Source organism: Portunus trituberculatus, chromosome 38 (assembly GCF_017591435.1).
Source record: "Portunus trituberculatus isolate SZX2019 chromosome 38, ASM1759143v1, whole genome shotgun sequence".
NCBI lineage: Eukaryota > Metazoa > Arthropoda > Malacostraca > Decapoda > Portunidae > Portunus > Portunus trituberculatus.
Genome location: NC_059292.1, coordinates 14223654 through 14242110, shown reverse-complemented (window position 1 = coordinate 14242110; position 18457 = coordinate 14223654). Strand labels below are relative to the sequence as shown.

Genomic DNA, 18457 nt, shown 5'->3' with positions numbered 1-18457 from the left:
TTTTTATCTAGATACTTATTCCCCTTCTTCCTTATGGCTTTCATTCATTGTCTTACATGCTTTATCCATCTGTTTAAACACTAAGTTCTTAATAAATAGAAGTTTCTCAAGTTTGTTGCAGATTTTCAAAATGAACTAGGTAGAAATTATATAAATATCTATTAACTTCGATTTCTACTCTTAAGATGGGTCTCAAGAACAGGGGAAAATGTGTAGGCAGTGACATCGTAACATTCAGCAATAATTCTGCCGTTTTCTTGCTCTTACTCTTCGCATCATAATAAAAGATCGAACGCGACTTATTTAATATTTAAGCCGCGCCACGCAGGGTGACGAGACGAGATGTATGGGGTTACCAGATATATTTCATCATTCACGGATATGTTGTGGTATTTTGGCACCGAGGGAAGATCTACGTATTAATTGATGATGCCAATACACATTCTGAAAGGATTGCCACTGTAAACATACTCCATTTGCTGCTTTATTATTTACCTAGAAAACAGTCTTAAGATCATCTTTTCAATGCAACTGAAGAGATTGAAGGCTCTCTTTGCTTGAAGAATAGCAGCAATGTAGGCCTAATGGTGCACGTCAGAGGCAGTTCTAGGCAATGACAGCAGCCATGAAAAAGGAAAACAAATTTCACTTTAGTTAGAAATATAAAATTAGTTCACCAAGTAGGAATTATTCGACTGTAGGTACATACATTAACATGCTTTTATACGTAATGTGTTAAGAATTGTATTCTTAACTAATGCAGGTTTGAAGGGGTTTAGATTTGCGTTTACTAAGTGAAGCTGAAAGAGAAAAGTATTATTGTCAGAGCGTACCAGATGGTATTTCATCTCATTCCTTGGACCCTTCACACACGACGCATAACAGCATTCGTGAACCTGCCTCGATTCATCTCTTTAAGTGCACGGATACACCGCATGCTGACCCGTTCATTATATATATATATATATATATATATATATATATATATATATATATATATATATATATATATATATATATATATATATATATATATATATCATTACTATGGGAAAGCGAGTAGTTTCGTGCACGTTCATTAAAAACAGAATCTACTATTCGTAATTCCTACCAGTATTGACCACTGACCGCTCTGTCCCCTGTACATACAGTATATTTTGTAGAGAGAAGGTACTTATTACTCAAATAAATTATCAGGGAGGAAAGTTTACTATAATTTTGAAGAACGTGCATTGCAACCGCCTTTACTGATATGCATTAATTTAAGGCCGCGTCCCACACAACACGATGAGAGGCGAATGCCACACGATTGAGCCTGATTTGCGCTTTTTGCATGATACCCGACAAATCCCACGGTTCACGATATCCGCTAGATAGTCACACGACAGCTGTGAAATTGACACACTATATTGCTAAGATCACAACGAGCATAGGACGACCATCTAACGATATACCGTGTTGCTAACAATCATTTTTCACAATTCCACTATCACGATGGCCATACGATCCACACGATAATGATGAGATGTTACTCGAAGGAACATCGATAACAATACAATGTTTAACGACAACAGATAACCACAGGACGACACCTGAAAGAACTGCAGGAATGCCGCCCAGCAAACACGAGCGCGACACGATCGTTTTATTTTATTTTATTTATTAATTTTTTTTTTTCCGGAATTCACTCCTATATATAAATTGTGGGCTCACGCATAGCCGTTAAAGGCCCGCGTCACCCATCTCAGGTGGCAACCAACAACAGCATAGCCGTTACAGTCCTACAGCAGCATTCATCGACATCACAATATCGTATCCCATGCAACATGACCCTTCCCCTGCCTCTCCCCCCATCTCCCTGCAAGACAAGCCTGCCCACATGCCCCATCCCACGCCTCCACAGCAGGATACCAATGAGTACTGCACGGATGAACTTGAAAATGATTAGTCTGCTGATTAAAACCTCAAGATTCAACTTAATTTAACCCACCTGCTCGGCATGACCTACAACAAAAGAACAAGCGAGGAAGGTAGGCTAGGGCCGTAAGTGGTTTGTTAGGTCGTGGATTGCGCAGAGGGAACAGTATGGCCACTATTATTAGCTACTGCTGCACCTCCAAGAACATGACCCTGATTTTTACAGATATTACCTGCTGGTCAACCACGCCATGTCCAACGAAATATTGCAGCGAATTACATTTCAAATAACAAGACAGGCCACAAATTGGAGGAAGGCACACTCTCAAAACAAATGTGCGCAGAAAGGGTGTACAAAATGGTATTTTTAGTAATGCAACAGTGTTACCCTTATTCTACCCTTACAAATGTACTTGGTTCCATGGAACCAGGGCTACGTTTGACCAGTACATGGTCATAGTGGAGGCTTACAAAACCTTTATCGACGTATTTTCGTTTTTATCGTGTTATTATCTTCCAAGACTCGATTTCCAATTATGATTCACCCCGGTATAACGTGTTTCTTTCATGTGATAGATTTGTTATGTTATCGTTCCATAATCGTTTGACTTTCGGTCAGTTATCGTGCTATCAATTTTTGGACAGCTACAAATACGACGACCATGCAACAAATACAATGAATGCAACACGATGATAACCCCAGCACCACAAATATGGTAACCGTTTAATATCTTATCCACCATGTGTGGTGCCGTGGTTACGCGATCTTTTATTACTTTATATCTCCAAAGGGAATGATAGAAAGGGGGGAAGGATAAAAAAAATAAAAATTATCCTGTTTCTGATGGATGGCATAAGTATCAAACATCCTGTCTTTTGGAACAAAGGCACGACAGGCCAGGTCACAAGAGGTCACAAGGTGCAAAAGATAAAGGAAACAAAACTCCAATGACCACTGTTTTTGCATGTTTTGGCTGCCACGAAGTATAGATACGTCACACTATTTGCTTCACACACACACACACACACACACACACAGAACACCTGTGACCGAATTAATGCAGGCTAGTCAGCATTACAGGTGCGTGGATTTCCTTTAGTAGGTAAATTTTCATATATCAAGCGATCATAGCAATGAGTTAAGCAAATATAAATGCCATGAATATAGGCCCTTTTTGTTGTCCGTCTTACTTTTATTTGCTAGTGAAAAAAGTTTTTTATTAGAATGTTTTTATTTATGAATCGTAAATAAAAATTAGTCCAGTTTGTGTGTGTGTGTGTGTGTTAGTCAAATCTTATGTGCAGGTGGTCAGTATAAAGCAAGAGTAAAGGAAGATATGTAAGTATGCATCTGTGTGTGTGTGTGTGATTCAGCTCGATCATTAGAATCACCGGCTGGATTTGTGACTGTTAGCTATATCCTCCCAGAGAGAGTTTCGAGCCTGATGAAGAAGTAAGGATGAGATCCTTCACACCACACTAAGTTCTTGCTCTGCAAAACAGTCACTGCTCGGTCACCAGTGAAAAACGCTTAACTTTGTGAATGCGGGGCAAACCTTTGTTTGCTTTTATGTGTGTGTGTGTGTGTGTGTGTGTTTGTTTGTTTGTTTGTTCACCTCGGTCGCTTGCTGGTCACCCAGCCAGTCTTCCCCATTACGGAGCGAGCTCAGAGCTCATAGACCGATCTTCGGGTAGGACTGAGACCACATAACACACAACACACACCGGGAAAGCGAGGCCACAACCCCTCGAGTTACATCCCGTACCTATTTACTGCTAGGTGAACAGGGGCTAAACATTAAGAGGCTTGCCCATTTGCCTCGCCGCCTCCGGGATTCGAACTCGGACCCTCTCGAGTGTGAGTCGAGCGTGCTAACCACTACACTACGCGGTGTAGTGTGTGTGTAATTCACTGTTTGATCTGCTGCAGTCTCTGACGAGACAGCCAGACGTTACCCGACGGAACGAGCTCAGAGCTCATTGTTTCCGATCTTCGGATAGGCCTGAGACCAGGCACACACCACACACCGGGACAACAAGGTCACAACTCTTCGATTTACATCCCGTATCTACTCACTGCTAGGTGAACAGGGGCTACACGTGAAAGGAGACACACCCAAATATCTCCACCCGGCCGGGGAATCGAACCCCGGTACTCTGGCTTGTGAAGCCAGCGCTCTAACCACTGTGTGTGTGTGTATTTACCTAGTTGTATTTACCTAGTTGTAGTTTTACAGGGCCTGGGCTTTATGCTCGTGTGGTCCCGTCTCCATATCTACACTTATCCAATTTTTCTGTGTGTGTGTGTGTGTGTGTGTGTGTACGTGTGAATAGTCAATAAAACTGCATATACCAACCTTTTGTTTATGTTAAAAGAGAAAGAAAAAGTGTTGGGAGCTTACGTACACACGACTGTATTTCAAAAGGTTTCATCGTCTTATGTCGACCACTTTCAATGGACTGTATTGGCATGTTTTATTTAGGTATACAAGGTATTATTATTATTATTGTTATTATTATTATTGTTATTATTATTATTATTATTATTATTATTATTATTATTATTACTTTTATCATTATTATTATTGTTATTATCATTATTGATTTGGCAGTAGTAGTAGTAGTAGTAGTAGTAGTAGTAGTAGTAGTAGTAGTATTATTGCAGTTGATACCATTAGTTAAAAGAGCATTCGTCATTGTCAACAGAAAGCGAAAGAAGCACCACCCAGTCCATCACATTATCCTTTGAAAACAGTCCTTATGCGAGAAAGGAGCGATTACTGGTTAGGAATGCAAGCCACACTCTCATTGAAGTTACACATACTAGTACAAGCTCAAGTATATAATAGTACTGTACACTGCCGTACTCAGAACAACGGTACTCTTGTCCACTCGACCCGCACTGAACACAGCACCCATTAACACTACTAGAGTCTAGCTCCCCATGATACAGTAACAATAGCCTATAAAACGCTCCCATGTCAGTAATGACCTCAGATGTCCTTGCGGTGATATTTTCAAACTCGCCATACCATTAACGCCCGCAAACACAGTTCACTTGTAAAGGGTTTCGTCACCTTCAGCCCTCACGCAGCGGCCTTGAATGGAGGACAGTAAGTGTGCGCGGCAAGACGGAATACAGTTACACCTTTGTTGTTACTGTTATTAATATTATAATCATTATTTTTATTATTACTATTATTATTATTATCATTATTGTTATTATTATTATTATTATTATTATTATTATTATTATTATTATTATTACTAGTAATAGTAGTAGTAGTAGTAGTAGTAGTTGTTGTTGTTGTTGTTGTTGTAGTAGTAGTAGTAGTAGTAGTAGTAGTAGTAGTAGTAGTAGTAGTAGTAGTAGTAGTAGCAGCAGCAGCAGCAGCAGCAGCAGCAGCAACAGTAGTAGTAGTAGTAGTAGTTGCTGCTTGGTCTCACTGTTCCTTCTTGATATGGTCCCATTCTATGGATTTCTTCTACTTCCTCTTCTAAGTTCTGTCTATCCTCGTCATTTAGATGTTTTAGTAGGTCTTTTACTGATTTCATCTCGTCCTTTTCCCTTCTTGGTCTATATTTAATATTTTTTTTCTTTCAGGCCAAAAATAATATATAGTAAAAGTAGTAGTAGTAATAGTATTAATATTAACAGTATGTAGTAGTGATAGTACCGTAGTAGTAGTAATTAATATTCTGAATGCTTTTCTTTTTCTTTTCTGCGATTGATGCTTAATGTTATTGAATTTATTGCGACACACATAATCTCTCTCTCTCTCTCTCTCTCTCTCTCTCTCTCTCTCTCTCTCTCTTGCACCGTTAGTCATACTGTTCATTCCTACAAGTGACTTATTTTAATTAGGCTTACCATGCGGATCATGTGAATTTTCATCACACACTCTTTTCTCCATCCCTGTGGTGTTCAAAGCGTAGCTATGTTTTAGAAGAACACTCAGTTAAGGATCAGAGCTAAGGAAAAGAAATAAATAGAAAAAATAATTTTTATGTTAAAAAAGAATGAAAGGTTTGTCTGTCGTTTTTTGCGTCCCTGATAATTCTGTCACTGAGCAATCTCTCGTTTCATGCCAATGTGCAAGACAAGTATATTTTTTATTTCGGTTGTGTAAATAATGGAACAAAGAGAAGTAGCATGCAGAATCTTTTAGCAAACAAATAACATGACAAAGTGTTAACTATTGATGGACAAAAAAGTACAAGATCACGTGACAATGATATCGTTCTTGCTAACACGAATGAATGCTATAGACTCCACACGTGTTCTCAAACGTTTTAGGGGATTTACCTAGACTACCTCTTGACATGCAATGCTGGAAATTATTAGGATTTTCAACAGTATGTCCAGGATTTTAGTTAAAACTCAACAGGGATTCTGCTGAATAATAAATGGGAAAAAATGAATTAAATAGATAAATTACTATACATTTCTGTGGCATTTAGAAATAGTCCTGATAAAACCCCAAAGTGTTTACGGAGCCAAGAGAGCCCATACGGAAATGGGTGTTAGCAAATGAGGAAACGAGGTTTTGAGATAGTGTGGAATGAGATACGGGGAGGGTAGGAGAAAAGTGAAAGTGAACACAGCGACGCAGAGGAGGAAGCAGGGTAAGGAAGTTTGGAGCCCACCAGCTATCAGGTATTCTTGGAAAGTGAAAGTGAGGGTAATTGTTGTGCTGGACGGGGAAGTGGGTGTGTAGGGTGGTTGTGGGCACTTGTGACAAAGCTGTGTGGATGGAAAGGGTAATGACTTATAATGTCCATATTTTGAAACGCTCCAAGTTATTCTAAGGACTGTTCTCAATGACCACTGAAGTGATTAGTCTAAAACTCATAGATTTCTAGCCCTTTGATGGTACTGAATCGTTATCAAACTATCTCTAGAGTCATGAAAATACATAGAAACTACCACTGTTGGGCCTGTTGATTATGGTGGAGATAAGACGTGCACTGAAACGTTTAAGAAAACGGTGGGATAGGATTAGGAGCGAGGAGCTGCGCGGAGTGTGAAAGGTGAAATGTAACAGATCGTTCGTACCATCGACAGAGCACTTCAGGTACAGGCCTCTCAACCAATCGAGCCATAACGATCGCCGAGGCTCAAGTAGAGTTTGATCGACCTTGTGACTGCCTGGTCACTGTGAAGGTGGTTTTAAATAAGAGGCTGGGATGCGGAACTAGTGAATAACAATATAATAGCTGAGTATATCAGGAGCATATAAGTTAGCGAGGAAGAAAGTGCTTTAGAGAGTGAAAATAAATTATGAGAGAGAGAGAGAGAGAGAGAGAGAGAGAGAGAGAGAGAGAGAGAGAAACTGATTAAAATGGTGAGATTTATGAAAAAGAAGTGGCTAGAGATCAAATCCAGGGTTCATGACCTCTAGTTAGTGAAGTTCGCTGGATCAGACTGCTTGTATGCGGATTGCATCAGGCCGGATTAAATCAAGCAAACTAGTTCATTCTGGTTTTCTTGGTTGATATATAATAATTAAAGAATAAGATGATAAAGAAAGGAAGGAAGAAGTACTCCTAACTGATGAAACTCTGCAGTTGCCTTTAAAAGTGATGAAAATGATTACCCATGTTGAAGGGAGTTTGGAGCAGAGTTGAAGAATGAAGGACAGATGCGTGTAGGACATGTACGTGTTGCAGGGTATGACTAGGATCACAAACCCTGGCAAGCTAGTCAAGGAGTTGCTAAGTGAGAGACCAGGGTGGGGCTGATCAGAAACTAAACAAAACCTTGAGGCAGACGAGATGGCCAGGCAACATTGATCCTGCACCTCCGATCCCCTCCCTCATTCACGCCCTCCTCCAGCATATCCACCTCACTCCCTCCTTCACTTTGTATCTCTTCTCTTCATCCACGTCACAATTGTTATCCCAGTCCTCTCAACATCTTTCATGTGTCATTCACCTTCAATTTAGTCTCTTCGCACAGCTACATCTCTCTTCCAGTAACTAAGGCCACATCTTTCACATGTCTGTCTGCAATGTGTGCGGTTAAAAGTAGAGTTTATCACTCTCTAAGTGATTTGTCTCCACTGATTAATTCCAGACTTATTTTGTTCATGTTCAAGATTACCGGTTGTCTCTCTCTCTCTCTCTCTCTCTCTCTCTCTCTCTCTCTCTCTCTCTCTCTCTCTCTCTCTCTATCTATCTATCTATATATTTATATCTATCTATCTATCTATCTATCTATCTATCTATATATATATATATATATATATATATATATATATATATATATATATATATATATATATATATATATATATATATATATATATATATATATTAACTTAAACTACGTAAAGTTAGTTTTACATCACTGCAGTAACGGATGAATGGAATAACCCGGATCACTATTAAATAGATGCTATGAGATGAAACGACTTGGATTTAGGGAGTCTTATATATATGCATAACAATCCTATTGATATTCATGGCCAATCAATCAATACACTTATAAATCAAGCTTCCCTCTATCATGAAAAGTCACTCAAGTTATAAATTCATGATCATGTATCACTAAATTAATTCATACACACACTTGTTCCGAAATGGTGATCAGTACCACACATATATAACCTGCATCGCAGTACCAAGGATGTGAGTAATATTGATTTATCAGAGAGAGAGAGAGAGAGAGAGAGAGAGAGAGAGTTTCTTCACAATATGATTAACAGATCCTCTCATTTCTTCTTTGAGTGAAAATGTCTCCCCTATCAGAAAAGGAACTGTTTATAGGATAAAAATACTCGTCATCTCGTAAACAAATTAATACAAGTCTTATCATATCCATACACGACTATCAACTAACAATATATTGTAATCTTGTGAACGAGATAACAGCAGTGCACATTTTAGAAAGCAAAGATCACCGAAACAAAATTACACTGACAATGTAGATTGAAGTAAACCAACTCAGCTTTACACTAGGTAGCTGCCTTGCACTTGAAAGATAATTTACGTAATGTAATATGTAATTTTATTTTTTCCCGCATGCCAGAAAATAATACTTAATTGCCCTGTATGATTTCTCCTCTTCTTATTTTCTTAGTTTTCTTGATTTTCTCTTTCCTTTTCTCGTGAAGTCTAGATTTCAAAACTGACATATATGTTCTTATCCAGTTTCTAGGGTGGGAAAACGACTGAACGAGTGAAAAATGAGAACTGTACGCAAGTGAGCGGTGCCGGTGGAGTGACGGGTGCTAATCGTTGAGGCTCCGCTGCACCGTTCTCCATTTTCTTTGGCGGCGACCTCCTCTCGCTGCTGGTCAGTAGTCGCCTGGATGTGGAGGAGGACGGGAAAACACGATGGCTTTTGGTGGTGTTTTACCTCTTCATAGCAAACGAAATGGACCCTGTGCGCTGAGAAGAATATTCAGGTCCAGAGAAAAGGTGTTAATATTTCTAGTGGGGTTAACTTTTCTGTTTATATGTATAGGACCCATATTTTTCCTCCCTGAGCTGAGGGGAGGACTCAGTACCCGAGTGGACCATGTTTACAAAGTGTACAAACAGATGCAGAAGGCAGGGCCCGAGCTGATCCTGCCTCCGCCCCCACCTCAGTCAGGAGAAGAGGAAGGGGGCGGTGCCATCAGGAAGCACGAAGGAGTGTATCACAACGTGGTGGGGCACAATGACATCCACCTCGCGGACGACAAACAGAGGCTCCTCGACAAGATCAACAACGACGAGGAGATGAGGCACTTGAGGGTCATTGAGAAGCCCGTAGTGCTGACCCTGAGCTCCACCTCCACCGCCAAGGCAGTCGTGGCCCAGCTGGACGAGAACGTGAGGGTGGAGCAGGGCGGAGGTGCAGGGCAGGATAGGCACAGCAGGCTGGAGAAGGGTCACCTGCCTGTGGTCCAGGGTGGGGAGGACCCAGACCCAGTGGCCAGGCAACGCAGAGACAAGGTTAAAGAGGTGAGTGTCCCTGAGTTGTGTATGTGTGTCTGTGTTATAAGTCTGCATAAGAAGTAGGCTTACTATATAAGCCATATGGCCAGTGTTGTTATTTGGGTATTATTGTACTCTTACACCAACAGCAACATGGCTTATGTTACCCTTCTCATTTTATAGAGCTTTTTATTGAGTAATTTGAACCCATATGTACCTATTGCAGATTGTTTATAATGTTGATACAATTAACCCTTAGATGGAAATGCCCAATTTCACTCACATTAATTGTGTCCTGACTCCATTTGGACCAACTGCAAAATTTTTGAAAAAGAAAATATATATGGATCATCTTTATTGAGTTACACTTGATCAGATTTGAAAAAGAAAGCATCTTGTAGAGTGATGAAAGTAAAAACATACAAATTTATGCTCATTTAATTTGTGTGATTTATTTGAAAAAATATATATATATTGAAAAAAAATAGTGAGTGCCATATAGTGTATATATAGATAAAAATTCTTTGGAAAGAAAAATAAGAAAGTTGAATATTTTCAAACTAAAATGGTTATTCTTTCTAAGAAATAGTGTATAATTCTTAATTTGCTTCCCAATTGTGGTGCCCTGACTAAATGAAAATGAAAAATTTTTTGTTTCTGATTTTGATAAATAAACAGGTAAATAAACAAATAAACAACATGCACACCCACATCATGGTTTATCATGATAATTTTTCTTAAACATATTACTAAAGCCATTATATCAAAATTATTTATAAATTGTATGCTCTCCACTCCAATTGTGGTGCTCTGAAAAAAAAGAAAGGCGATTCCTGAAAATGTGATTTTCTATGAATAACCAAGTCAGCTGTGACTGGCTAATAGGCTTCAGTGAATGTTATTTCACCAGTGAGATCTACAATTTCCTCAACCAACAGCTGCTGTGTTCTCTCATCAGACAATCCAGAGGGATGCGACATGTCAAATTTACCTATGAAAGAAACCAGAAGAAAAAATAGTAATAACTATTACATACATGTAGAACGAGAGAATAACTGTACAAGGACTTATGAAATCCCAGAGAACATATTTAGCATGAGTTAAAGGTACTAAGGCCTCAGGCATATAAACAGTTTGCAGTTGATTCACCCCTGTGCTGTTTCGCCCCAACGAATCGACCTGTGCCGTTTCGCCCCAAGACGTTATGCCCCAACAAATACAAACAGAGAGAGAGAGAGAGAGAGAGTTTCTCTTTCTCTCTCTCTGTCTTGCTCTCTCTCTAAAAGCAACAGGTTTTTAAGCAGGATGATATATTTCTACTAATCTGGTAGGAAAAGAGAGAGAGTTATTTTTTCTCTCTCTCTCTCTCTCTCTCTCTCTCTCTCTCTCTCTCTCTCTCTCTCTCTCTCTCTTTCTCTCTTAATAGAAATATATTATTTTGCTTAAAAACTTGTTGCTTTTAGAGAGAGAGAGAGTGTGTGTGTGTGTTGTTGGGGCGAATCGACTGTAAACCGTTTGTGTATTGGGACGAACGCCGTGAATCCACTTCGTCCCAAGTCGATTCGCCCTAACTTTTGGGGCGAAACAGCACAGGGGCGAATCGACCTGCTACCATATAAACAATGTTTTTCCCCCTACATATGTTCATGAGTCAATGTTTCACAAACAGACTTTGTGGATTCACCTGGCTTCACAGCCTTTACTTAGGAAGGAAAGGGCATTGTCAGCGAGGAGCCCGTCTATCCTCCTCTAGATCTGATAACCAACAGACACTCAATTCAGACCCATAGACCTTGGAGCCAAATGTGCATGAAAAATGGCGCACTTTTTCAAAACCATGAACTAGTGATTCTATATGGAGTCACGTTCCTGTTTAAAAGTTAAAAAAAGATTTACCACTTTTTGTGAAGAACAAGTGACACCTATCCATGTGATGGACTGATGGACACTGAGGAAGTTAGGAATGCCATTAGATGTGTTCGTTTGTGTGTGCATATTGTTACATTATTTCTGCCTGTGTGAAGTGAATGACAGTAATTGGCCCTTTTGTTTGAGCATGTAGCTACTGGCCAATAAAGATAATACATAACAAATCTAGCCATAGTGATTTGTGGGGAGAAGCAACTTGATTTGAATCAGTATATGGAAGATGTCTGAAAGGGCAGGATGTCGCCTCAATTATATATATTATGAAGAGAAATAAGGTAATGACTTTTTATTAATTTCTTAGCACTGCTAGTCAGATTAGGCTAGTTTCTTTTGTTAGATCAGTTTAATTCTGTAAGATAAAGTTAAATTTGTTCTGAGAAAGACATATATCAACAGTGTGTGTCGCCTCAACTAGGTTACATTAGCTATGTTAGGTTAGTTTAGTTTAGTTTACCTAGGTTAGGGTAAAGTTAGAGTTAGGTTACTTTTGGTTAAATAGATAAGTTGAAATATGGTGGCATAGCCAGTGATGGTGGTGATTCATTAGGGAAGGAGGGCGTGGTAATAAAAAAAAGTATGGATTTACAAAGGAATTAATTCAAAACAGGTCAAAATGTACCAGAAAAAAATAGTTTCTTCCGGAAATGAACTGTTGGTGTAACTATAAATTTATTGTGATTTGCTGGTTAACCATCATTGATGGGCATCTCATATATATTTAGCTACACATCCCATATTTCCAAGTACAGTGGAGACTCGATACTTGAACTTAATTAGTTCCAAATGGCTGTTCAAGTATTAAAAAGTTTGACTATTGATACCTGTAAATCAGGTAATTCGTTCCAGCCATTGCCAAACCCAAGTTTAGAAAAAAGCAGCAGTTTAATTTTGCAGTCGCCACTAGCACTGACACACAGAAGCAGGGTTAGCCTGTCTTTCATGGGCTTGTGTCCTGGCAAACACTTTTCTTCCTTTGTTATATAGATCATGTTTGGTAGTTTTTTTTTTTTTTTTTTTTTTTTTTTTTTTTCCAAAACAGGCCAGTTTCATCTCAATTAAAGATCTGTTGTGGGCTTAAGCACTCCTTATCCACAAATTTCTTAAATTCAGGCACAAATTACTCGGCGGCAACTCTGTCAGCATTTGTGGGGTCGCCGTTCCTCACAACAATGAATTCCAGTTCTTTTCTTGAAATTCACAAACCACCCTTTACTTGCTTTAAAATCATCATTGGAGTCAGATGTAGTATCAGAAATAGATCACGATGCAGCAGCCTAGCCTTTGCACAAATTATGCCCTCTGACAAAGAATCACTAGCCATATACCTTTGGTTTATCCAGTCAACAATTTTTCCATTTCTTCCACTGCCGTAGGTCGCTTAAATTGCCTTTTCACACCAATCGCCACATCAGCTCTATTAATGAGCTGTCTTCTTCAGTATTGTGGCTACTGTAGATTTAGCCATACAGTACTCAGCTGCAAGATCGGTTAGTCTTCCTCCTTTCTTGTATTTATCAATAATCTCCTTTTTCCTTTCGATGGTTGTCACTACATTCTTTCTTGTAGGCTTATTCTCACCACTAACAAGCCTCGTCAGTGCCATTGTAAGCTTCTAAATGAAAAAAAAAAAAAAATTCCGGAGAGAAACCGTAGGACAATGTTATTCTTATGACAACGAAGGATCAACTGGCTGCGGTGGTGGTGGTGGGGTGGCAGGGAAAGACCCTTTGTTTACAGCCACGTGGACGGACGTTTGACTAATAGGTATTTTTTCGAGTATAAGTCAAACTTTTGTGTTCGACTATTGAAAAGTTTGACTATTTAGACGTTCGAGTATTGAGTCTCCTCTGTACAGCAATCCAAGATAATGGACACCTTTGTTTGTCCAAGTTCCAACTCATTCACTGTTATATTTACTTTATTGGAATTTTATTTTTGTCTTGGATTTGTTGTTGTTTGGGTTATTGCTATTTAGTATGTACAGAATTTGATATAAAGTGTCCTAATTTTATAATAAATGTGAAATATAGCAAGAAAAAAATTAGGATTTGTGAATAGTTTAGTTATATGGAAGCAGCAAATCAGCACTGAGATTACGTAGGCTCACACTGCTTGTTCAGTGCAATTTTCAATGAACAGACTATACTCCTAGATTATTTGATTTAATTTATTTATTTTCTATTTATTTATTTTTTATTTTTTTATTTTTTATTTTTTAAAGTATACCTACTTCAAATGTAAAACTGATTTTAATGCTCCATGGGTTAGGCAAGATGTGTTAATAATTTTATTTATCTTGGCTAACTGCACAATACTGCATAATATACCATGTAGACGAAATGCTTTCTAGTGTACATACACCTGTGTGTTTTTATGTAAAATCTATATATGTTTGATGCTCTTTACAAAAAATTTGTGTAAAAAGAAGTTGCCTATTGGTATTTGACACGAGGTAAAGCAATAATTGTTACAGTTGGAGTCCTTTATTAAGTTCCACATAGGCTGAGTTGAATGCCTTTGAGTAACTCAAAATGAAGACTAAGTTGCTTATATCAGGAATTTTAAGAATTTTAGTGGTGCTATTCATAGGTGGGCATTATTACAATAATGGTAATGGGTTATTTGTTATCTGATATGATTTACCTGTATTATACATTCATCAGTATCAGTGTTACTTTTAGTTCCAACTATCAATAATCAATAATTTAAGTTTTCTTTTGAATATGAGAATGTTTTAAACTTTGAAAATTGGATCTATTTGTTTGATGTAAAACAGTACTTTTCATTAGCAAGGAGAGAGAGGATATATATTGAGTTATATTTTTTTTATCTTTTGAGATAAGTATGAAAATAAGATTTGGATTCAACTTATACACTATTTGAAACATCAGTATTGTTGATATCAATTTTGGATTAATCGATTTATTGGTTATCGGGTGATGTATTTACCGACATTTATAGATTATCAGTTATTGCCGATAAAGTTCTCATTATTGATTTGTTGATTATCACAATATATTTTTTTTCTTTTTTTTCTTTCATTACTGCATTCAGCTATGGTGCTTTTCAGTTTGCTTATGATTGTTCTTCATTTGTGTTCAGAAAAAGGAAGTTTTCTTTCTTTCATTGGTAATTCAGCTGACTGCCTTTGGAATAGGTATTAGGTAATCTACTAAAATTTGTAAAAGATTGCCATTAGAGAGGAGCATGAGTGCATCCACAAGTGATGCTTTGTAGTATGTGCAAGATATATCTTTCACAGCAAATAATAAAAAAAAGTATCATAACTAGATAAATAGGACATCCTCATTTTAAAAACAAGATACATACATTGTCTTTAGTTTATTTCATAAGCCACTGTTTAAATTTACATGATAATGCTTATTTTGATGTCGTTTCTTGAGAATTCCCTATGGATAATTTTTTTTTTTTTTTTTTTTTATAAGGATGTAGATAGAGGAGAGTTAAGATGAAAAGCTTTTTAATTCTGCCCTTTTAAAAAGAACAGTATGAGTGATGCACACTCTTATAGTTATGTGAAGTATATAGGTGTATTCCATACATGGAAGTTAACAAGTTGGAACAAGAGAAAAACTGGCAGAGACAGCTCAGAATCTATAACTTCATAGATGCTGTTTTAGCGAGACAAAATGTGAATTTTCCTGTACTAATAAGCTTTATTAGTAAAAGACAAACTGGTTGTTTAATGTGGAAGAGAAAAGCAATTGTGTATGCCACTGAAAAAGAGGTGATGGTATCTGAAAGATTGTGTTGGCTTAGAAGCATTTTCTTTTAACTTAGTAAAGTGAAACCTTGCTTTTCATACACAGTTCATTCCAGGAGGCTGTATGAATGGTAAATAACTTTTTTTCCTATAAGAAATAATGTAAATTGAATTCATCCATACTATAGTAGCTACTGTACATATTTGTTTTTGTTTACATAACATTTTTTTTCCCTGTTTGTTTAAATTTTGTACAGGGCACAAGAAATAATTACTAATTCTGCTCTCAGATGTACTTTGAGTATATAAGGGAATGGGACGAAGCTAATATATATAAGCCTATACCTGTAATATTTAGATGCCTGCCAGAATTTCGTGAGCCACAATGTATGACAAACTAAAGCCGCTACTATTATAAGAGAGAATAGGGACCATTATTCTGTAAAAATGTTGACATGATATCCCAGTCAATTTACTCTTTGGCTGGTCCAGATTGTAGATATGCACGTGTGACATTTGTACACCTGCCTATCCAGTAGTTTCCATTTACTTGTAACTCTGAAAGTATTAGATCTAAGTCAGTCATCTTCATTGCTCTATTTGCTTACAGTGCTTACTCCAATTTTGCGAGAAATGGGGCAGCATTGTGAGTCGCAAATTTGGAAATCGCAAAATTGGAAGTATTATTCCTATGGGAAAAATTGAATATGGTGGACCCCTCGTCCATGGTCGCCTAATTTTTCAATATTTTCCTAATATTTTGCCCATATTTATATCACATATATATTGAGCCAGGTATCTTTCCATATGAATGATCACAGTGTTTGTACAATGGCTACGAGAATAAAAAAATCTGTCCACCATAGGTTTTTACAGCTTTTTCAATTTTCTCACTGTTTTTAAACACCATTCTCACAGTTGATTCTCCCACACCAAACTCTCTGGAAATATCACAGTTCCTTTTTCCATCTCTTTTCATCTCAATTATCTTCATCTTCTGCTCCAAAGTTAACCTAATGTTTTCCCTGGTTGGTGGCGCCATGTCGCACAAAAGTCGAGCACAAGGATTCCTCCAAATTTGCAGAGAGAACTCCGTAGAGGTGTATGTAAACAAATGGAAGGCGGGAGGATGCGGGGCAGTGTTGCTAGATGAGCTTCGTTGAATTACCGCCAGATTTTTAAGAAAACTAGCCAAAAACCACCAAACTATGATAAATATAATATAAATATGATAATAATATACTATAAAATGATAAATATGAATAATTAATAAAATATTGCCTATATAATACAGTAATATATAATTTGCGGGAATGCTCTCTCTTCCGCCACCACTCGCAATACCGGGAGAAAGGAGCAAGATGGGGAAATTTTAAAAATGACAATTTTTGGTCCTTGGTCGCAAAATTGGCGTATTGCAAAATTTGAATTCGCAAAATTGGAGTAGTTATGAAGTCCAGACTTGTGAGTAGTTATGTCTGATACTGCCATACATGTTATTACGTTGTATTTAAGTGTAGTGTTAGTCGCTGAGAAAGCTTTGTAGTAGTCTTGCCGATATAGGTTGTGGGAAGGACTTCGCAGTTTCCTTGTTTCTACCCAGGTACTAATCAACAACAAGACACAGGGAGAATGACATCACCCGCCAAACAAAGAAAATTTTGAATAAATGGTACAACGCCAACCACTGTGGAAGACAATGACATCGTCCTCTTCTACCGGGCCTTCTACTCATTGGCACACAAAGAAGAAGAACGAATAATGACAAGAATTGTCAAGAACAACATTAAGCCAACTGATCCTTGCAGAAAAGTAAAATTACAAATATACTACAAGAATAAGAAATCTAGCCATCTCCTTCTCAAGAACAGCCCCGACACCAAGAGAAAAACAATGCAGAAGTCATATGTCGTATACAGGTTCACCTGCAATCAAGGAAACTGCGAAATCCTTCCTACAACCTATATCGGCAAGACTACTACAAAGCTTTCTCGGCGACTAACACTACACTTAACTGCCAGAGCCCCGAAGAACCACTTGCAATAAGAACACAACATCACCATCACCAGGAAAGAATTAGAGGACAATACCGACATCATCGACAGCTGCCCCGACGAAAGGAGATTATCCATCCTAGAAGCCCTCCACATAAAAGAAAGGAACCCGAGGTTGAACATACAAGCAGTTGACCTACAAGCATTGCTGAGCATGAGAAGATCACGGCAACCCAGCTCTGTGGCTGCACTAGGAGACGACGTGCCAAGCGAACCAGCCAATCAGCAATGCTGTTGCCCATGCCTTGCTGCTGCTGAAGCTGGCAGGCAGGTATAAGAGGAGCGCAGCCACATGCCGAATCACTTCCACTCCAGACATGGCAGAGGAAACACTAACTCATCAGCTACTGAAGAAGGGTCAAGAGACCTGAAATCCGGATCTAGCAGACATGGCAAAGCCTTTCACGCCCCTTGAGAAAAAGAATAAGACACTTTTAAGATGTAGAGAAAATACCTTAAAAAAAATCATTACACCGAATTGGCTATCACCTTTAATGAAATACAGGTAACTCTCGATTTACGTGTTTTTGTTATTACGCGACCAGAAAAATATTATAATTAATATTATATTAATATTATAATTTAATTTGCATGATCAGTTTGCTTATACACAATTGGCCCAACCGCATTTTCAAACTGAGCGCCAGACGCAATTTCAAACTGCGCGCCAGAGAGTTCCGCAGCTGGCCGATAGGTGGGAGCTCTGCTGCCATGGACGCACTCTTCTGCTACACAGTGATGAAAAAAGAATTTTCCAAGAAAAAGTGCCAGACCAACATGCTGCTGTTTTTCAAGAAAACACCAGTGGAAGATGTAGTACCAGAAGAGGATGTGTACGATCCCGTAGAAGCGATGGAAACAGAGGAAGCGCAGGTGGATGATGACGTCCTTGATTCGGAGGTGGACAGCG

General features: G+C 38.2%; 1 protein-coding gene across 1 annotated transcript in view; it reads left to right on the top strand.

Annotated features, from left to right (window-relative positions):
- The first annotated feature begins 9072 nt into the window (after positions 1 to 9072).
- Positions 9073 to 18457, top strand: part of LOC123514875 (mannosyl-oligosaccharide alpha-1,2-mannosidase IA-like) — an 11895-nt gene continuing 2510 nt past the window's right edge. The window contains exons 1-3 of the mRNA XM_045273135.1: positions 9073 to 9920; positions 17563 to 17818; positions 18307 to 18454. Coding sequence (XP_045129070.1) covers positions 9256 to 9920; positions 17563 to 17818; positions 18307 to 18454 — 1069 coding nt within the window. The 5' untranslated portion in view covers positions 9073 to 9255. The remainder of the gene's footprint in view (positions 9921 to 17562; positions 17819 to 18306; positions 18455 to 18457) is intronic.